This window comes from Hemitrygon akajei, chromosome 11 (assembly GCF_048418815.1).
Source record: "Hemitrygon akajei chromosome 11, sHemAka1.3, whole genome shotgun sequence".
Classification (NCBI taxonomy): Eukaryota; Metazoa; Chordata; class Chondrichthyes; order Myliobatiformes; family Dasyatidae; genus Hemitrygon; species Hemitrygon akajei.
The window spans coordinates 170,636,797-170,653,147 of record NC_133134.1 but is presented as its reverse complement, the minus strand read 5'-3'; the positions used below and the strand labels follow the sequence as shown (position 1 = coordinate 170,653,147).

At 46.5% G+C, this 16,351-nt stretch overlaps 1 protein-coding gene across 6 annotated transcripts in view; it reads left to right on the top strand.

Moving 5' to 3' along the window:
• Positions 1 to 16,351, top strand: part of LOC140736280 (potassium voltage-gated channel subfamily KQT member 2-like) — a 136,807-nt gene that overhangs the window by 70,200 nt on the left and 50,256 nt on the right. For all 6 annotated transcript variants that reach the window (XM_073062237.1, XM_073062239.1, XM_073062236.1 and 3 more), the window contains exons 2-7: positions 5,122 to 5,212; positions 7,706 to 7,832; positions 11,345 to 11,520; positions 12,313 to 12,438; positions 13,900 to 14,010; positions 16,239 to 16,334. In XM_073062237.1, the coding sequence (XP_072918338.1) occupies positions 5,122 to 5,212; positions 7,706 to 7,832; positions 11,345 to 11,520; positions 12,313 to 12,438; positions 13,900 to 14,010; positions 16,239 to 16,334 (727 nt within the window). The remainder of the gene's footprint in view (positions 1 to 5,121; positions 5,213 to 7,705; positions 7,833 to 11,344; positions 11,521 to 12,312; positions 12,439 to 13,899; positions 14,011 to 16,238; positions 16,335 to 16,351) is intronic.

The window sequence follows — 16,351 nt, the reverse complement described above, 5'->3', positions numbered from 1 at the left end:
TGGGCAGATGGATCATTAGAGCTGGGTCCCAGGCAGTGGGGAGAGAGGAGGGGATGTCAAAGTGGAGTCCCAGAGAGTGAGTGAGTGTGTGTGTATATGTGTGTCAGTCGGGTTGGGGGAGGGGTTTCACTGCAGCCATAAATTAAAAATAATTGTAAATAAAGACAACTGAAATTAATGGAAAAAATACTCTAGACACAGAATGAAGTTCTCTCCACACTGTCCTATCTAACACTACCAGGGTCAGATACAGTGAAGCTCCCTCTACACCATCCTATCATACACTCCCAGGATGAGATTAGACACAGAGTGAAGCTCCCTCCACCATCCCATCACACACTCCTGGGCTCAGACACAGAATGAAGCTCCCTCCACCATCCCATCACACACTCCTGGGCTCAGACACAGAATGAAGCCCACCCCCGCACTGTCCTGTCACTGCACATCAACCCAGTGCTACATGAATATTTTGTAGCAGTGATAGAAATGCTGGAAAAGTCTCAGCCAATCAAGCAGCATCTGTGGAAAGAGAATCTACCCAGTGTTTTGGGCAGGTGACCCTTTTTCTGAGCGAATGCTTAGCATTGACTTGGACACAGCCATGTAAATTTAGTTGCCTGATTGTGATGTTTCTTGTGACCCTACCAGCGAGCCTGTTGTCTGGTAATGTTGAGGATGATGTGTCAGCGAGTGGAAGTATGCAATTATTGTCGAGCACGTTCACTGCAGAACTTGAGGAAGCCACGTTACAAAAGAAATAGGAGGAATGAGATGAATATTTAATGAGGAATAGATTCTGCAACCAAGATATTGTTTCGCTTTAAATATAAATGAAACCATCTCATTTTGGTACCTCTATCGACAGCTCCATCAGCACTGATAATTCAAGCCTTTCGGTCACAGATGTCTAATCTATAGGGAGCTGTGCAGCACTGTTAGTGTTACAGGTCACTGGAGTCAGGTTAACCAACAGAAGAAACTTCTGTGCCAAGGTCACCTTTGAAATCTTTGTGATTTCAACAGCTTCCATGTACTGGTTCATAAGACATAGGGTCAGAATTAGGGTATTCAGCCCATCAAGTGTACTCTGTCATTCCATCATGGCTGATCCCGGATCCCACTCAACCCCACACACCTGCCTTCTCGCCATATCCTTTGATGCCTGACCGATCAGGAAACTATCAACTTCTGCCTTAAATATATGCACGGACTTGGCATCCCCCGTTATCTGTGGCAGAGCATTCCCCAGATTTATTACTCTCTGGCTAAAATATTCCTCCTTACCTCTGTTCTAAAGGGCTGCCCCTGAATTTTGAGGCTGTGCCCTCTAGTTCTGAATACCCCCACCATAGGAAACATCCTTTCCACATCCACCCTATCTCGTCCTTTCAACATTCAGTAGGTTTCAATGAGATCCCCCTGCATTCTTCTGAATTCCAGTGAGTACAGGCCCAGAGCTGTCAAACGCTCCTCATATGTTACCCCCTTCATCCCTGGAATCATCCTTGCCTTAGGACTCACTCCAATGACAGCACATCCTTTCTGAGATATGGGGCCCATAACTGTTGACAATACACCAAGTACGGTCTGACTAGTGTTTTATAAAGGCTCAGCATTGTGTCCTTGCTTTTATATTGTATTCTCCTTAAAATAAATGCCAGCATTGCATTTGCCTTCTTTACCACAGACTCAGCCTGTAAATTAACCTTATGAGAGTCTTGCACGAGGACTCCTAAGTTACCATGCACCACTGATGTTTGAACCTTCTCCCCATTTAGATAATAGTCTGCACTATTGCTCCTTTTACCAAAATGCATTATCATACATTTCCCAACACTGCCATCTGCCACTTTTCTGCCCATTCTTTCAATTTGTCTAAGTCCTTCTGCAATCACATTGCTTTCTTGGCACTACCTACCCCTCCACCTGTCTTCATATCATCCGCAAACTTTGCCACAAAACCATCAATTCCATTATCCAAATCACTGACAAACAATGTGAAAAGTAGTCCCAATACTGACCCACAAGGAACACCACTAGTCAGCGGCAGCCAAACTGAAAAGGCCCCTTTTGTTCCCACTTGCTGCCTCTTGCCTGTCAGCCATTCCTCTATCCATGCCAGTATCTTTCCTGTAATGCCTTAGCATTTTATTTTATTCAGCAGTGAGGAGTTCAGAGCATAGAACAGTACTGCACAGGAAAGCCCACAGTGTTATCAAATGGCTGCCTAAACTAATCCCTTTTGCCTACCCAATGTCCATATCCCTTCACTTTCCTCACATTCACGGGCCTATCAAAATGTCTCTTATAAGTGCCTAATGTATCAGCTACCAGCTGCTGTGCATTTCAGCAACTCTCCACTCGCTGTGTAAAATAAACTCATCCCACACATCTCCTTTAAAATGATTCCCTCTCACCATGCTCTCTGGTATTGGACCAAAGTACAACCCTTTACATTAGGCTGGGTTAAACTCCATCTGCCATTTCTCTGCCCATATCTGAATCTGATCTATATTCTGCTGTATCCCTTGCTGGTTTTCTACACTATCCACACCAATGTTTGGTTTAGTTTATTTCTTTGTCCAAGTAACCTTTCTTTGTGTTTTTCAGACACCCTCTGTGTGGTTGCTGTTAGATTGAAATGTGAAATAATTAGTTTATTATTATCTTAAGTACTGAGGTACAGTGAAAAACTTTGTTTTGCATGCTCTCCATACAGATCAATTCATAAGGTGTTACATTTATTACTAATATATATTGTGAAATTAGTTGCTTTATGGCAGCAGTATAGTGAAAGACATTATAAAATGACTAAAGCTTACAATCAGTAAATGGAGAGAGGAATAGTGAGGTCGTATTTATGGACTGTTAAGAAATCTGGTGGCAGAGGGGAAGAAGCTTGTTCGGGCTCTTGTACTTCCTGTGTGACAGTGGGAATGAGACAAGGCCATGTCCTGGTGATAAGGGTCCTGCAGGATGAATGTTGCCTTTCTGAGGCATTGCTTTTTGAAGATGTTCTTGATGGTGGGGAGGGTTGAGCCCGTGATGGAGCTGGTTGAATTTACAAACCTCTGCAGCCTATTTTGAGGATGTTACCAGGACTCGAGCCTGAGTTATAGGGAGAGGTTAGGTCTATGTTCATTGGAACATAAGTGAATGATGATGGCCTTAGAGGGATGTATAAAGTCATCAAGGACCTTTGTCTAAATGTCATTGGATTGCTGGAGGTTAGAAAGGGATGGAGGGAGAAGGATGGGTGAGTGCGACTGAGGGATATGGGGAGAAAATCGTGGAATTGTGAATTCGGGAGCAAGTGGGTGAGAGCGCAGGCAATATTTTGATCATATTTTCCTTTTGCACAATCTTCCACTAGACCAGGGGTGTCAAACTCATTTTAGGTCACGGGCCGGATTGAGCAAAATGCAGCTTCATGCGGGCTGGATCAGTCGGACGCGTGCGAACGCAGCTTTCATTGCCTCCGTTTTTTCAGCCTGCTCTCATGTGTCTCAGTCTCTGCTATAACTACAAAGTGTTTCACTTTACAAATTCCGTTTCTTATGAAGAAGACTGCCGAGCAAGACTGCCGAATAAACACTAAAAACCCTGAAAACCTGGTACCTGAATAAACTCAGCATTAGCTATATCATATGCCATAGGCGCTTCGATTACTGGGGCCAGCTTTAATAGTAATTAGATATTATCTCGCGGGCCAAAGATAATTCCACCGCGGGCCGGATTTGGCCCGCGGGTCTTGAGTTTGACATATATGCACTAGACCCTAGACCTTGTTCCACTGTCCAGTGTTTTCTCAGTCTGAGGCAATGGCTAATTCATGATCTCCTGTTGCCAGGATTAGTTCAAAAACCAACCCCCTATCAGTGGAGTGCTGCATTGACCATCCCAGGGACTTTGCAAGGACTTTATTAAATAAACTTAGATACTGACATAAAGAAATTTAGTGTCAAATGACCAAAGCCTTGATTTTAAAAAGTGTTTTTTTTAAGGAGCATCTTAAAGGCTAGTGGCAAAGTTTAGGGAGTGAAATCCAGAGCTTAGGGCAAAATCATTTGAAGGCATGGCCATTAGTGGTGAGACATGAAGTTGTGGAGATCTGCAAGAGGCTGGGATTAGAGGAGGGAGTAATGGGAGGGTTGTAGGTCTGGAAGAGGTCATGGAGAGTGCGCATTGAGGCCATGGAGTGGTTCCCAAGGAAGGAAATTCAAAATGGGATTGTCACTGGAGAGATGGCACTGTGGTGCAGTGGGATGTGCTGGGGCATCACATCTCCAGGAACTTGGGTTTGGACATTGTGCGAAGCTTGCACGTTCTCCCTGTGACCGCGTGATCTTCCCCGGATATTCTGGGTTCCTCCCACAGACCAAAGATGTGCAAGCCAGTAGGTTAATTGTCCACTGCAAATTGTCGTGTGTGTGTGTGTGTAAGTGGTGGAAACAGGGGGAGTTGGAAGTTGGGGAGAATAAAGTGGGTTGATGTAAATGGGAGGTTGATGTTTAGCACAGACTTGTGTTTCTGTACTGTATATGCCGATTGGGTTTGCTGAGGTGGTGCACAAGTAGCAGTAAGGCAAGGGTTAACATGATATCTGGGCAAGGATAGACTGCAGACAGCTTAGCTTCCCTTTGCAAAGCAAAAAATAGCAATCCAAGGCGCACACGCCAACTAATGGACAATTGCTTTACTAACGTCAAAAGACCATCCATTTGTAGTTTCTATTGACTTTTAATAGCAGAGGAATTCAAACATACATATTTTAACAAATGGTTAATATCTGCAACTGATAGGCCAATTCTGTATAAAAATAGCAGTTTTCTGTTCAGATGTCAGAACGGTGTGGGTGACGGGGCCACGCTGTTCGCCTTGTGCACAAGCAAAATTTAGTGTGGTTGAGTTGTAAGACTGCATGGGCCCAGACATTTTATTTTGTTCTTGGCAGTGGGAGTCCCAGTGATGGTCAATCCCAGAGTGACACAAAAACAGTCAGCCTTCAGAAGATTCAGAAGAAAAGCTGTTAATTCTGAGTAGTTTTCGCCCTTGGCTTCCAGCCTGTGTGTGGTGCTTTTCTCGCAAAGGGTTAATTATAAACTTTTGCTTGTTTTGCAGTTTTTTACTCGTCTTCTCCTGCCTGGTTCTGTCTGTATTCTCCACCATCAAGGAATACGAGAAAGGTTCTGAAGGAGCACTCTATATTCTGGTGAGTCCCTGCCACCTGGGCTGTGTGCAACCAGAGCACACGCCGTCTTCAGATGTTAAGAGGACATCAGCAGATGCAGTGACGAGCAAAAAGCATTTTTCCGGGTCCACCTCCCTGATCTCCTCCACATCCACAGGCCTGACCCTTGCCCACACTCACCGAGTCAGTTAGGGACAATCTGCCCAGGGTACTGGTCAAGGATGGATGAAATCATGCCTTCGCTGCCAGGGTTGCTTAGTCAACATTGTCTGAGACCTCTTATAGTACACTTTGTAGACTTGAGCTGATCTACAACAGATTCATTACCCTAAACATACTGATCCACTGAGACTTCCATTCCACTGACAATTCCGTATCATCATTAACTCCCTGCCCAACCATCCCTGGTCTGTAATGCCCTCCAGCTCTGGAGTAGTTTCTCCTTCATTCATGGGCTCGAACACCCTCAGGTCCCATCACTCCATCATAGGCAGTTGTACTTACAAACCATTCCCCCCAGTCACAGAGAGATCAGGTGTGGAAACAATCCGTGTAGAAGCAATTCCCCCCCTCTGACGTCACAGAGAGGTCCAATATAGAAACAATCCCCCCAGTCACAGAGAGATCCAGTGTGGAAACAATCCTTTCAGCCACCTGAGTCCATGCCAAACAGAGCATTGAATAGTCAGGCCCTTTGGGTCATCATGTTGTTCTGACCTTTTAACCTGTTCTAAGATCAATCTCACTTCCCTCCCACATAGCATCCATTTTTCTTGCATTGACATGCCTTTCCAAGAGTCTCTGAAATATATTCCTGATGTATTGGCCTTTACTACCATCTCTGTCACCCGTACAACCACCACTATCTAAAAATTAAAAAATAAATCAACCTCTGACATCCCTCCTACATTTTCCACCAATAATCTTAAATTATACTCCCTGGTATTAGCTATTTCCACCCAGAGAAAAAGGTCTATAGCTTCCACTTTCCCGATGCCTCTTCTCATCTTGTGCACCTCTATCAACTCACTTCTCCTCTTCCTTCACTCCAAAGGGCAAAGCCCAAGCTCACTCAACCGATCCTCAAACGACATGCTCTCGTCCAGGCAGTATCTTGGTAAATCTCTGCGCCTTCTCTAAGCTTCCACAACCTTCAAATAAAGAGGTGAACACAATACTCTGTGTGGTCTTAGACTCCTTTATATCTTTCCCAACTCATCTTAAAACAATGTCCTCTTGCTCTACCCTCAAATGTCTGTGGCTATCTCCCCTGTCCATGCCCACCTCGATAAGGTTCCCTCTGTGAGACTCCCTATAATTGGGAATGCAATACTTTGACCTGGTTTATTTGTTGTGTGAGACTCTGTCTATTGCATGCTGTTCCTGCTGTTTAGTATGTGGAATAAACACTGTGATCAAATCACCCTCAGCTGGAGGCACTCTCCCATCCATGGCAACCGACTCCACATAAACTGCGTGCATGAACTTTAAAAATATTGCATGAGGAAAATGGAGATACTGTATCAGTCATTTTAGAGTTATTGGTCACAGCTAGCTCTCCTATATTGGTGGAAGAGGTTTCAGAATTTTCATTGTTGGATTGTACTGAATTTTTCAGCAATGATTCGGGTCACCCAGCACATCTGCTCTTCAATTCAATTTTGGCTTCAAATCTTTTTCAAGTTCTGTCCAACTGCGGCTCCACGTGGGAAGTGTGGAGCAGAGATCATGACTGCCAACACTTGTGCAATGCTGTGGGGGCGGGGCAGGGGCAGAACCAAGAGAAGGTCACACTATAGGAGGGGCATTACTGAGAGAGGGTCACACTCTGAGGCAGCAGTACCAAGAGAGGGTCACACTGTGAGAGGGGCAATACCAAAGGGCTCAGGGTGTAAGGAGGATTTCCTGGTGGGCTTGCTCCTGGGCCTGGCCAAAATGGCCATTCCTGGGTCTAGGCAGCGAAAAGTGGAAGCCACTGCCCGGGCCGACTGCCTGCCCCTTTTCCTGCCCGGCTGTCCTTGGCGAGGGAGACGTACTGGGGGACTTCCGGAAGCAGTGGGCCCTCCCGCTGGGGTATTGACTATTTTACAGATAGTAGTAACTGTATTTTTATCTGAGTATACTTATTATCTTGTAAATATTGAATGTCCGTACCTTGTGTATATGTGATGTCAACAAACTTTTAAGTTTTGTTTAAAAAAAAGGGGGTGGTACAGAGGGAATGTCACATTTGGGATGTGTGGTCCTGAGGGAGGGGTGAAAGTCTGCCCATCCCTATTCTCCAGTGAGGGGATGAAGAGTAAAGCTGGGGTTGGGGTTTGGGTGTGGTGTGGGTTGTGTTATTTCACCCCTCTCTTCCCACCCCCTCTCCCCCACCCCCTTCCCTCCTCCCCCTCTCTGTTATCCCCTCCCTCCCACCACCCCTCTCTGCTATCCTCTTACCCCCTTCCCACCCCCCTCCTCCCCCTCCCCTACCACCTCCTCTCCCTTTCCCCTATTGTCCTCCACCTGCAGGAGATTGTCACGATTGTGGTGTTCGGTGTGGAGTACCTGGTGCGGGTCTGGTCTGCAGGATGTTGCTGTCGATACAGAGGATGGAGAGGCCGGCTGAAATTCGCAAGGAAGCCGTTCTGTGTGATCGGTGAGGGAGTGCCCCCCACTGCCCCCCTTTTCTCCTCTGGGCACAGGGTGACCCCGGCTCATTTCCCTGGCTGCCCTGGTGAATGGTGCATCCACAGCCACCCGATAGGCACAACATTGATCCCAGATATAAAACCACACTTAGTGTCAGAAAAACAGTCCCTTCAGCCCATCTAGTTCACGGCAGCTTATTTTGCCACCTACTATCATCTACCCGTATCTGGACTATAGCCCTCCAAATCCCTCCCATCCATGTACTTATGCAAACTTCTCTTAAATGTTGCCATTGATTCCATATCCACCACTTCTGCTGTCAGTTCATTCCACACTTGCATCACTCTCTGAGTGAGTAAGCTCCCTCTCACGATCCCCTTAAAGTTTTCACCTTTCATGCTTAGCCCATGACCTCTTACCTGGCCTCAAAGGAAAGTGCCTGCTTACATTTACGCTATCTATACCCCTCATAATTTTGTATACTTTCTTCAAATCTCCTCTCAGTCTTCTATGTCACAGAGAATAAGGTCCTAACCTATTGAACCTTTCCCTGTAATTCAAAAATCTGACGCCCACCCATGTATGCCATTTCCTTAGCCACATGTTAAACTGCATTAACTTCCTCTCTCTGGCCTCACTAGCACGTGGCATGAGTGGCAACCCTGAGATCACCACCTTGGTAGTCTTTGCATTTATCTTCTCACCTAACTCCCTGAACTCACTCTGCAGGACCTTGTTACCCTTCCTGCCCATGTGGACCGTGACGTCCTTCCCCTTAAGAATGCTGTGGACATGATCAGAGTCATCTCTAACCCTAGCACCTGGTTAAATAGCTCTGGGCATTTCAGTCCATGATGGGCGGGTGGAGCTGAGGGTGATGTCCCCTCTGATTGGGTCCAGACATGTGGGAGGTACAGGGTTGCCAGTTGAGTCAGTAGTAAGGAAGACAAATGCAATGTTAGCATTCATTGTGAAAGGACTAGAATTTAAAAGCAAGTGTGTAATGCTGAGGCTTTATAAGCCATTGGGGTATTGTGAGCAGATTTGGGCCCCTAATGTACGAAAAGATGTGCTGCCATTTAGAGTGTCCAGAGGAGGTTCACAAGAATGCTTCCAGGAGTGAACGGATGTTAATACACGTGAAGAGTGTCTGATGCTGTTGTTTCTGTACTCACTGCAGTTTAGAAGAATTGGGGGGGGGGGGGGGGAATCTAATTGAAACCTACTGAATATTGAAAGGCCTAGATAGAGTGGATGTGGAGAGGATGTTTTCTCTAGTGTGAAAATCAACCCATCCCCTCTGACCAACCATTCCTGCCCCAGGAGAAGCCTGTCCCTCCTTCAGCAGTGCCCAATTATAGACAGTCTGTAAATGGTCTGGGGGTTTTTGCTGGGGTAAAGGTGTGGGGTCGTAGTCAGAACAAGAGGTCCGAGTCAAGGTGAGCTTAAGGGGTTGGGTTTGGTCAGGGTCAGTGTGTGTGATAAGGGTGAGGGGTCAGTAAGAGTGTAGGGTTGTCGTCAGGACTGTGGACACTCAATGTCATTGAGGGTGAGGGGTCAGTAAGAGTGTAGGGTTGTCGTCAGGACTGTGGACACTCAATGTCATTGAGGGTGAGGGGTCAGTAAGAGTGTAGGGTTGTCGTCAGGACTGTGGACACTCAAGAGTCAATTGCATTGAGGGTGAGGGGTCAGTAAGAGCGTAGAGTTGTCGACAGGACTGTGGACACTCAGAGTCAATGTCATTGAGGGTGAGGGGTCAGTAAGAGTGTAGGGTTGTCGTCAGGACTGTGGACACTCAAGAGTCAATGTCATTGAGGGTGGGGGGTCAGTAAGAACATAGGGTTGTCGTCAGGACTGTGGACACTCAATGTCATTGAGGGTGAGGGGTCAGTAAGAGTGTAGGGTTGTCGTCAGGACTGTGGACACTCAGAGTCAATGTCATTGAGGGTGAGGGGTCAGTAAGAGTGTAGGGTTGTCGTCAGGACTGTGGACACTCAGAGTCAATGTCATTGAGGGTGAGGGGTCAGTAAGAGTGTAGGGTTGTCGTCAGGACTGTGGACACTCAATGTCATTGAGGGTGAGGGGTCAGTAAGAGTGTAGGGTTGTCGTCAGGACTGTGGACACTCAAGAGTCAATGTCATTGAGGGTGGGGGGTCAGTAAGAGCGTAGGGTTGTCGTCAGGACTGTGGACACTCAATGTCATTGAGGGTGAGGGGTCAGTAAGAGTGTAGGGTTGTCGTCAGGACTGTGGACACTCAGAGTCAATGTCATTGAGGGTGAGGGGTCAGTAAGAGTGTAGGGTTGTCGTCAGGACTGTGGACACTCAAGAGTCAATGTCATTGAGGGTGGGGGGTCAGTAAGAGCGTAGGGTTGTCGTCAGGACTGTGGACACTCAATGTCATTGAGGGTGAGGGGTCAGTAAGAGTGTAGGGTTGTCGTCAGGACTGTGGACACTCAATGTCATTGAGGGTGAGGGGTCAGTAAGAGCGTAGGGTTGCTGTCAGGACTGTGGATTGTCAAAGTCAATGCCAGAATGAGGGTGTGAAAATCTCTGTTTATATAAAACAGACACTCAAGAATTATGTATAATCCTGTTAAATGTAAATGTTCCTAAATATTTGGGAGAATCTTGCATTTCATTAGAAATATAACTCTTTAATTGCAACCTGGTTTTAAAGAAAATTCAGTTTCCATACACTGAATTAAACACAAAAGTGAGCAATGTTCACAGGTCACTGAGTCATAGAACACTACAGTGCAGAAACAGGCCCTTCGGCCCATCTAGTCTGTGCCAAGCCATTAAACTTATCAACCAGCCATCCATGTACCTATCCAAACTTCTCTTATACATTGAAATCGAGCTCACATGCACCACCTGTACTGGCAGCTCATTCCACACTCTCACAACCCTCTGAGTGAGAAGCTTCCCCTCGTGCTCCTCTTAAAATTTCATCTTTCCTCTGGTTCTAGTCCCACCCAAACTCAGTGGAAAAAGCTTGCTTGCATTTACCCTCCTGTACCCCTCATAATTTTGTATACCTCTATCAAATCTCCTCTCAATCTTCTACGTTCTAGGGAATAAAGTCCTAACCTATTGAATCTTTCCCTATAAAGGTGTATCTCATTAAATATTTGTTACTGGGCATAATCCAAAGATCCCATAAACAATAAAAATTGTGATTGTAATGGAAAGTGAATGAATAAAGATGCATGGTTCCCTAATGGTCATTGGGTATATTTACGGTGGAGGTTCATAGGCTCTTGATTAGTCAGGCTGTCAAAGATTACAAGGAGAAGGCAGAAGAATAGAGTTGAGGGGGATAATTAAATCAGCCATGATGGAATGGCGAAGCAGACTCGATGGGCCGAATGGCCTAATTCTGCGCCTATCTCATATGCTCTTGTGGGTGGGGTCAGGGTGAGGGTTCAGGGTTGGTCAGCGATTTATTCAGGAAGAGCACTAACCCACGCAGCACCCTAGTGAACTGACGCGCTCTGGTCTCTGCTCTTGCTGCCCAGATGTGATGGTTCTGGTGGCCTCCATCGCCGTGCTCGCGGCCGGCACTCAGGGCAACGTCTTCGCCACCTCAGCACTGAGGAGCCTGAGGTTCCTGCAGATCCTACGCATGATCCGCATGGATCGCCGGGGAGGCACCTGGAAGCTGTTGGGATCTGTGGTCTACGCACACAGCAAGGTAACTGTGGTGGGGAGGTGGTGGGTATGCCCTATCACAGAGGGAGGGGCTGTAGTCATTACCCTTGTCTGGTTTGGAGCCTGTGAATCCTTGTCCAGGAGCTCTCGTGATAAAGTGTGGGGACTGCGGAGGGCAATGGGAGGGGAAGCCAGTGATGCTGCTGTAGTGATGGAGGTCGACTTATCTCCTTGGCTGGGACTCTGGAGGGGGAAGACACTCTTTGCTTCAGTGGGCTCTGTCTGATCCCCCCTCAGCCACCTGTGCTGGGTCAGAGTTGAACAGGAGAGCTGTAGGGCTCTTCCCAAGCCGCCACTCCTGCCACAGTCACTGGTCAGTGTTTGGCAGTGCGTGCTTGTCCTCATCCTTGACCCTGGCTGCCAAGGGGTGTGACATGATGAACTGTCCTTGATGTGAGCATTCCTGGCAGCTGATCTCTGTCCTCACACGTGGTACACAGACTCGGTGTGTCTGTACTGACAGGGGAGAGGGTCAGGTGTGCTTCTATGGAAAAAAGAACAGAGAAGTGCTCTGACATCATTGAGTGCCATCGTTAAAGGTAGGGGATAAATGCCATCCTCAATGGAGGTGGGAATGGGTTGGTCATGATTTGTCTACTTTTGTTTGTAATGCAGGTATATAATAGTACGGTAGAAGTTTAAATGTATAATAGATGTATTTTGTAAAAAAAAAGTGACATGTACTGTCTCAGCTCCAATACATACACGGAGTGCTCCTAGCTCCAGCTGTTGGTCTCTCTGTCCTCTCTCATTCACTGTGTTTGCCTCCTTTCAGGAGCTGATTACTGCCTGGTACATCGGCTTCCTCTGTCTCATCCTTGCCTCCTTCCTCGTCTTCCTTGCTGAGAAAGATGACAACAAGGAATTTGCAACCTATGCTGATGCTCTGTGGTGGGGGTTGGTGAGTGGACTTGCTCCTTGTAGCTGGAGGGTCCCAACACTGAGTGAAATTCCCTCCACACTGTCTCATCACACACTCGCAGAGTCAGACACTGAGTGAAATTCCCTCCACACTGTCTCATCACACACTCGCAGGGTCAGACACAGAGTGAAATTCCCTCCACACTGTCTCATCACACACTCGCAGGGTCAGACACAGAGTGAAATTCCCTCCACACTGTCTCATCACACACTCCCGAAGTCAGACACAGAGTGAAATTCCCTCCACACTGTCTCATCACACACTCGCAGGGTCAGACACAGAGTGAAATTCCCTCCACACTGTCTCATCACACACTCGCAGGGTCAGACACAGAGTGAAATTCCCTCCACACTGTCTCATCACACACTCCCGGAGTCAGACACAGAGTGAAATTCCCTCCACACTGTCTCATCACACACTCGCAGGGTCAGACACAGAGTGAAATTCCCTCCACACTGTCTCATCACACACTCCTGGAGTCAGACACAGAGTGAAATTCCCTCCACACTGTCTCATCACACACTCGCAGGGTCAGACACAGAGTGAAATTCCCTCCACACTGTCTCATCACACACTCCCAGGGTCAGACACAGGGTGAACCTCCCTCCACACCATTTCATCACACACTCTGTGGGGTCAGGCACAGAGTGAAGATCCCTCCACACCATCTCATCACACACCCCCAGGGTCAAACACAGTGTGAAGCTCCCTCCACACCGTCCCATCACACACTCCCGGAGTCAGACACAGAGTGAAGCTCCCTCCACACCGTCCCATCACACACTCCCAGGGTCAGACTCTGAGGCTCCCTTTACCCCGTCCCATTTCCAGTGGAGCATCCAACAGTCATTAGCAAGTGTTTAGGTGAGTTTTCTGTCTTATCTTGAGCTGGTCAGTCTCACAGCTTGTCCTCTCCAGTCATGTGGGTTGACCAGAGGGCACAGATAGCATGCATTGTTGGAGCTTCTGGGAGTCTGGCCAGTGTGGGTTTTCAGAGGGCTCAGGAGGGTGGAGCAGGCCACTGTATGAATAGTCGTGCTTGGGCATCCAGCTGATAGCGTGATGACTTGTCAGCAACAAGGAAAGTTACAGTTTGATTTCATTACCATCTGTTCTGGTCAACTTGCTTCATCAGTCCATGAGTCCCTTTCACTTGGAGTTTGTCTAAAAGAGTGGTAATCACATCTTCCTGACTACATTTGTATAGATTCAATGTCACCGAGGGAATTTCCTGGATTTTTTTTCCAATTGTCTGTCCCCATTTCTGGGTGATATTCCAGGTGTGGGGTTTCCAACACTTAATCAGGGGATTCTTCTTGGAGTTCCTGGATCTACTTCCAAATTCCGTGACTAACAGGGGCAGCTAATTGCAGGATTGTGAAGGGTTTGACTCTGTTTCGGATGGTCAGCTCCTCACTGAGATGTGATCTGACTCCACAGATCACATTGACCACCATCGGATACGGCGATAAATTTCCCATCACCTGGAACGGTCGGCTCCTGGCTGCGACTTTCACTCTGATTGGAGTCTCCTTCTTCGCCCTACCAGCAGTAAGTAGGTGGTGAACATTGTGAGGGAGATGGAATGCACAATCAGCTAGATTCTGGCCCTAGTCTGGAACAACCCATCCTAACATCTAGATAGAGTGGACATGGAGAAGATGTATCCTGTAGTGGGGGTAGTCTAGGGCCAGCAGGCACAGCTTCAGAATAGAGGGACGTCCATTTAGGACAGAGGTGAGGAGGAAGTTCTTTTGCCAGAGGTGGTGAATCTGTGGAATTCATTGCCATAGAAGGCCAAATCATTTGGTATATTTAAAGCAGAGGTTGATAAGCTCTTGATTAATAAGGATCAAAGGTTATGGGAAAAGACAGAAGAATGGGGTTGAGATGAATAACATTGGACACTGAAGTGCCTCAGAATTCTTTCTTTTAGTTTTAATAGTCTGCTTGAAGCTGAACCAAAATAGAATTTCAGACCACGTATCACGTAGGAATTTGGAGAAACAAGAAACTAAATTTTTTTTAATATAAAGCATTTAATTGCACAACAGTACTGATGCTTTGCAATAGTTCAACTAAGCTAAAAGTGTTTTGTTGATGATTTTCATCTGTACTCAGAGTCTGAGGCTTCTCATGTAAGTGTCCAACAATTATCAGCCAGCACCAATGGATTCTAGTTGCCCTGATACCATTTCTCCATGACCACAATGTCCTGGTGAAAACTTTCACCATGCTCGTCACTGACAGTGCCAAGATTTGCAGGGAAGAAGTCTAAATGAAATGCTGTTACTTGTTACACTTCATGGTCCTTAATGCTTGAAGCATGTTGTTAACCAGCTGCATGTAGTTTGGTACTCTGTAGTTATTAAGAAAATATTCAACAGCATCCTTGAATGCCTTCCATGCAGTTTTTTCTGGTCTTACAAGAAGTCCTACAAATTGCCTGTCATTAATGCCCTGTTTGATTCGTGGACCCACAAAACTGCCTTCTTTAATCTTGGCATCAGTTATTCTGATTTGAAATAACAAATATAGGTGATTTCAAAACAATGGTGTGCGATAGAGAAATTTCATGGTGATTTTCATGATCACCTGTCCAAAATCCATAAAATATACCCAAAAGTATTGAGGAAGCAACAGCTTTGTTTCCAGTGTAATAAATCAGCCATGATAGAATGGTGGAACAAACCCGATGGCCAGAAGCCCTAATTCTGCTCTTCTGTCTCATGATATAACTCCCTGTTCCAACAATTACATCTGATCTCTATTATCCACGTCCATCTAAAATGGAATTGGTTTATTATTATAGGGAACAGTGAAAAGCTCGTTTTGCTTTGTAAAGCAATAACAGTGCAAGATAAAATGTTACAGAGAAAATGCAGGCAGAAAATAAGGTGCAAGGCCATTGCGAGGCAGGTTGTCAAGAGTCCGGCTTACCAGGCCATTCAGTAGATTTATAACAACGGGATAGAAGCTGTCCTTAAGCCTGGTGATATATGCTCCTGCATCTTGTGTCCAATGGAAGGGGGTCTTTGATCATGATGGTGGGCACTGAGAGGATGCTTCCCTCAGTGAGGGGGATCTAGAACAAGTTAGACTGGTTTCAGTGTAAGAGGGGTCCACAATTTAAGACAAAGAGGCCCGTGATTCTTTAGAATTCTTAACCCCAAAAGCGTCGGAGGGGGAAGTCACCATGTTCAAGAGAGAGATTGTTGGATTTAGGCTTTAAGGGAGCTGGGGGCTCTGGGAACAGAAAGAAGCTGAGGCCAAGATCAAATTGACAGTGATCTTGTTGAATGGTGGGAGTGGCAAAGAGACATTTCTCCCCCTCCCCCACCCCTCGCTGGTCTCTTGACCTGCTTTGTGTGGGAGAGTTAAAGCAGATAACATGCTGCTTCTGTGTGTTTTTTAAAAATTTTATTTTCATTTTAGCGATACAGCCGCGCTACCCAGCAATCCTCAACAACCCCGGTTTAACCCGAAGCCAATCAGGTGACGATTTACAATGACCAGTTCACTGACCTGGTTGGTCTTCGGACTCTGCCGTCTGTTGATGGGTTCTGGTGCTGGTTGCCAAACTGGAAAGCCACATAGGAGTGGAGGGAGGTTGTTCAGACTCCCTGCCAGTCTTTTTCCCTCCATTTACCATCCTGCCTCTGCCCAAAGCTCCATGGTTGCTCCTCAGTAAGTACCCTTACTGGGTAGGGATTTTGAATCAGAAATCTCATTAACAAATCCCGAAGGTCTTCTTGACATTTCTGTCTTCTTCCCTCCAGGGGATCCTTGGTTCTGGATTTGCCCTGAAGGTTCAGGAACAACATCGACAGAAACATTTCGAAAAACGACGGAATCCCGCAGCGGGGCTCATCCAGGTAATGCAGGATGGTTA